We start from the raw sequence: 6,000 nt of genomic DNA, 5'->3' as shown, positions 1-6,000 counted from the left end.
ATGTGGAGTGTCTTTCTTTCTCTCTGTCTGTTTTTCCAGCCCAATTCAGCTGAGGAAGGTAAGAACTAAACTTTTACCTGGTTTGAAATCCATTGTTGCATTGCGTGTGTTTATGTGAGTGTCGCGGGATGCAGAGTTTCCACAGCGCTCCCATCATGTGCTCGTAATGAGCCCACAAGTGAAGGATGGAGACTTGGTATGCGTCTGTAATAGCTCTCTAAGAATGTGGCTCTCTGGGAATGTTGGCCACTTTGAAAATGTGTGAAACTGTGGCAAGTAAGGGAAAGGCTGCAACAACACAAGAAAGCCTGATTAATCCTCAATTTTTGGGGCCTCACCTCCGGCTTCGGACCCCCTGAATAATTACCATGTCCCCCCTGCTCACACAGTCCTGTGTTTGTTCATTTGTGTGTTGTGTCTGAGTGCATATATGTGTGTATATATGTATGCAGATGCTCGTGAGTGCCACTGGCAGCAAATCAGATAATACTTTGTTGGCATGGATGTGCCAGGTGCGTGCCGTGGCCTATCAAGTTCCAGCAACAAAAGAATATGGAAACGAGGCGGGAGACAAACGCATAATAAGTTGCATAACCCGTTTCTCTTTCACATATTAACCCCTGTGTCACTCATGAGGATGTGACAGCCAGAGACCCCTGCCCTCTCTAATGCACACTTATCAGTGCCCCTTGTCTCCAGTCTCCTCAATGAATGTGCTCTGCTCTTAACTCCACTCTCTGTATAGGCTACATGGACATTTTGGAGATCGTAAAAAGTGCAAAAGTAAATGAGTCAGTCAGTAAGCGAGAGAGAGAGAGAGAGAGAGAGAGAGAGAGAGAGAGAGAGAGAGAGAGAGAGAGAGAGAGAGAGAGAGAGAGAGAGAGACTAAGTGACTGTCTGGAAAAGCTGGTAGTTAACTGCCTTTGAATGTATGTGTGTGTGCATCTGTGCATGTGTGTGTGTGTGTGTGTGTGTGTGCGTGCGTGTGTGTGTGTGTGTGTATTCCTATAGGTGCTTCCTACACGTAGCTTTGGCTCCTTTATTTCAGGAGGCAGCACACAAAATACTTTCCAAGGTTTTGCATGTTGGAAAGAGCTGCACCTGTTCACGCTCATCTCCCACCGGCGCTAGTTTACTGCGAGGTGTGCGTCAGTAATAGTCTATAACAGAGGTAACTTATATGTCAGCCTCACGCCACAGATTTGAGCTGCGTTTGTAACAGATGGCTTGGACTAAGATGAGACAGAATGATAGAGAGGGAGAGAGGCTGCAGCGCTACTGGCCTACTGACTCTGTTTGTGTAATTGAAATAGAGCTCTTCATAATACAGTATTAACCCAATAGCATGGACGTCCATATAAATCCACATAAATTGAACCATCTAGTTATGTCACGAAGGTAGGCTTTGGCGTATGCCTTGGGTTTGATCACAGTAAATGACGTGTCTGTCTGGCCTGACTGATATTAATGTCTGTATTTCTGTTGTTTATTGTCTGTCTAATGCTTTTGAAGTATATCTATGTATACACCATACCAACCACTATTATTGTCTGCTTTCACACCACAAACCATAAGGAAGTGTCATTTTAAGCCTTAAATTATTGCAGTGAAGAGTATGAAAGCTAGTTTTCTGCCTCTCTGCATGCAAACAAACTGAAGTGTGAGTGACAGGATGTTTGATTTATCACTTTCAGTAGCTGACTGTGTAAGTGTTGACACGTTCGCCCACATGCATTGTTGATGTGAGGTATTGATGAGAAGCCACATGGCCGGCCTCTAAAATTGTTGGATCTGTGTCGAGGATTGCGTGTTCACTGTTCACATTGGATTAACACACCACACTGAAGGGGAGGTCTGTGCAGGAGGCACACCTGGTGCCCCTCCAGCTCTTCCCATCATGGATGAGTTGCAATGCTCACTGAGCTATATGCATGCATATCTTGAAATCTACCTTCTATCATGGAACTTATGTCAGAGACTGAAACGGGTACTGAATCTGCATTTCCCAAAAGGCAACAGGCTGCACAAACTGTAGATTAAATGTTTACCGGGGACAAAACCGATTAAATGCAAATTACTTTCTCTGTGAAAAAAGGAATTAATCCAATCCAGTGGAACACTGCAGGTGTTATCTGCAGTGGTGGAATGTAAGTACATTTTTAAGCAATCAAACAATATTTTTGACTGTAACATTGCTCCTCTGTATTTCAATTTGGTGGGGAACATTGCATTTTAAATCCACAATTTATCTGACAACTAAAGCTATTTTCAGACATCACATGAAACAATATGATGAGCTTTTACAATAGTTCAACAATGCGTTACATAAACCCACTGGTTCCCAGTGTTGGGCCATAATAAATGAGCTGAACGTTAGCCTACTTTTTACATATTACTCATTGTAAAAGTAATTATCACCAAAGTGTACATTACACGTGACCTAACTTTCGTTACTCTGCCCAGCACCGCCATGGGTGCCTGAGCCACATCAACTCTTCTGTGTTTAATGGGTGTAAAACTAGGAAGACTCACTGACCCCAGCAGCCAGGTCAGCCCCGGTGTTTCGGTTTAACAGGCGACCCAGTTAACTGGAGACCGGGGACTGGAAACAGCTCCCGAGGAGTCCCGACCTTCAGCTGGTTAACTGTTCAACATCAAATGAGCTGTATTTAACATTCAGAACATTAACACAGCAGCAGACAAATACTATGCATGTAGAAAATATCGTGGAGTAATGTCGACCTGAGCAGAGGAGGAAGTCGCTCTCCCGCTGCGTGTGTCGTTATTAACCGAGCTTCTTCACAGCCGCGCCGCCGCGCGTGCTTTTAGTGCATGTCAGTGCACGTGAGCGTGCTTCACTGGTTGGCTAATGGCTCAACCACCACGTTGCACCGCTCTCTGACGGCGGGTTCAGCTGATAAAGCGTGGAGCCCACCCTCTGGTTACCCCTCAGGTAAGCCCTGCTTTCTCTGTCGGCACTTTCAACCTCTTTAGTTGAACCACTAAACACAATAGGTCACATTAATATTAGCTTTGAGTCGCCATTGAGAGGCAATCGAAATGCTCAACAAAAACTCGGATCTACCACCTTTCTACTAAATTACTGAAGGCTGAGAGACCAACATGGTATTAACTCGCCACAAGGTTCAGGGCAAGACAGCAAACAAGCCAACACAAGGTCAAAGTAACCGAGGTAGATGTAATTACTGGGACATCATTTTACTGTAATGACAATGTTACTGCCCAACACTGGTGGTGTCTTGGGGCCCCTTGACATGTGTCAGATATCCATGAGCTATTAGCATTTACATTTCCCCTCTTGCTAAACTTCTCAGATGGTTTCTCTTAAATAACAGTTTTGGGCCGAAAGATGTGAAAATGATCCAATATTTCACTCAAAAAAGACCATATAAAAGTAGAAAAAAATAACTACTTGGGCATTGATGCATGAGTTGTAATTATATAACATTAACCATAGTCAAACTAAAACGGGCAGATAATGAGATAAATATTTGGAAGTTTAAAAAAATCAGATAATGGTTGCATTATATATATATATATATATATATATATATATATATATATATATATATATATATATATATATATATATATATATATTGGCCGCCAGTATTTAAAAATATAACGTAAACAAATAAACTTGGCATAGTTGAGCATTTTACAATTGAAAACTAAACCTGCCAGTACTTTCTGGTGGACTCACTATGTAATGGAGGACCTACATTACGTAAAATCTAGTTTTACTGACTGACACATACACTGATACCATTATATCTGCTGAAAAACTGGTCAAAAATAAAGTCCATTTAAGTTTGATTTTTGAATGACACTGATTACACGTATCACTTATAAAAACCACCCGGCTGTGCACTTTCAGCCATGTTGACGTTCTCACTTTAAGGTCAAGTGGGCCATCTTTCCTGCCATCACTTTTTTCTGTTTTTAACCAGAAATTAATTAGGCAGATTACTATCCTTTATCCTGTGTGTAGTAAGCCACTTTTTCAGGACATGATGAATTAGAGATAAGCAAATAAATGGCATACTTGTCACAGTGGGAGTGCAGCAGCACGGATGCCACTAACAGCCCTTCAAAGCTTTCTGTTCTCGTCCCCCTTGCCTGCATGTGGACCAAGCTGCAGAAAGAGAGAATTAACATGATGGTGCGAAGTGGAGGAAGCAGCCTCCCCATCATTGACACTGCAACACTACACTGTGATCAGGCTTTATTTTTAGCTGTGTTTCTGCATGTCATTTTTAAAAGCAACATGATTTTCTGTCGCTGTTGAGAGCTTCGTAATTCCTCAAATGAATCACATAACTGCCATTTGAGTTATGGCAGGTTGAAGCTGTCAGGCGTCTGCGAGCCAAGACTCTCTGCTTCGAGTCAGTCAGTGTCGACGCAGACGGTGTCATAGATAATACGTCCGTGTGGACGGGGAACGAATTAGAGCCAAAATGTAATTGAAAGATGAATGTGTGGTATGGACTGTTGTGACAGAGGAATGTAGTTTGGCGTTTTGAATTTCACATTAGAGCTGCACTTGGCAGTTTGCATGTTGGCTTCAACGGGACGGCATGAGAGCAAACTTTGATTGCTGAAGGCTTCACTACTCTGAAATGACACAATGATTACAGTAAACCGATCTCCTCTCAGATTTACATTCCTTCTCCTTAGTTGAGGGTGCCGATGGGGATGAAAATATGTCTGTAGCAGGTTCTGTTTCTGATACTGGTACTCAGTGCTGTGAAGGAGACACTTTCGTATTTTCCTCCTAGATTTACATTTTATATTTCCACTCTGCACACATTTCTGTCATCCTAGGGGTAGGGGCACCCTCACCACCATTGTGGAGTACTGTTCCACAGCGTTTATTGGGTCTCAGTACACTTGGCTTCGTTTTTGACCAATCTAAGCATTCGTAGGCCTAAAATACACAACAAATGTGTCTCAACTGTTTAAATGAAATGTCCTCTGATCGAAAAAGAGGAGAGGGAAGTGTAGGAATATGCCTGAACAGGTGTAAACAATGGTTTGACAGTATTTTGGAAAGTATGCTTATTTGTAGAGTAAGTTGAGAAGATTGATTTGATGACACTCTAATGTCTATATGGTAAATATGGTACCACAACTTAGCTTAGCATGAAGGCTGGAATGGCTCTATAACTCTATAAATCTGCCTATCAGCACAGTTAAGGCTCACTAATTAGCAAGTTGCACATCATTTGTTCAATCAAGAAGTACTCAGGCACATGACGAGCCATAAAACCCACAAATGGTCGTTGTTATATTTCTTTTTTGTACGGGTTAAACAAACAATACTTTGTTATTTTTGGAGGGTGCCTCTTTCTATGACTTTTCAGTCCGGCTTTTGAGGGTTAGCCTTTTGGAACAATGAGGTCAGACAACACGTCATGTGGGCTCGTTCTTTTCTAATATAACCCTGCCCTAACTCATGGTACAATAGCAAATAAGCATATTTCCAAAATTGTGCTACAGAACAGTATAAATTATTCATCTAAGATGTGGTTCCCCAGATGGTGACCGCTGTCTTAACGTCTTGTAATCAAGCACGAGAGTCAGTTTAGGTGAAACGTCCTCCTACCTGTGCCTGTTGCTGCCTGTTCAGCGACTCATTGCCGACGTTTGCTCTGTCATCTAACCGGGCTTAAGTGCTGTTTGTTGCAGCTGCACTTTCATTCAGCACCGCCAGACACTTTTTGATAACTCCCTTTGGCATGTGCATGCTTATTTCTGGAATTGCGTTAATCCCCCTCTTTCCTCACTCCTCCACACTCCACCCTCCTGCTCCCTCTCTGTCTTGGCATATCACTCTCCCGTTGTGGTTGTTTGTAATGATGGTTTTGTGTAGGCCTTGTCCTTGACTGACTGTCTGTGGGTGGGAGCATCTGGAGCATATAAAGAATGGGTGGAGACGGGTGGATGAGTGGACAAAAGACAAAACTCGATCTGACCGCT

At 42.6% G+C, this 6,000-nt stretch overlaps 1 protein-coding gene across 1 annotated transcript in view; it reads left to right on the top strand.

Moving 5' to 3' along the window:
* ephb6 (eph receptor B6) overlaps positions 1 to 6,000 on the top strand; it is a gene marked incomplete at its 5' end in the record, with an annotated part of 35,736 nt that continues 29,736 nt past the window's right edge. Inside the window, one exon of the mRNA XM_079227814.1 lies at positions 1 to 58. Within this exon, the coding sequence (XP_079083940.1) occupies positions 1 to 58 (58 nt within the window). The remainder of the gene's footprint in view (positions 59 to 6,000) is intronic.

This window comes from Taurulus bubalis, assembly GCF_910589615.1.
Source record: "Taurulus bubalis genome assembly, chromosome: 12".
Taxonomy (NCBI): domain Eukaryota; kingdom Metazoa; phylum Chordata; class Actinopteri; order Perciformes; family Cottidae; genus Taurulus; species Taurulus bubalis.
Note: the sequence above shows the minus strand (reverse complement) of the source record. Positions and strands in the feature narration are given on the sequence as shown.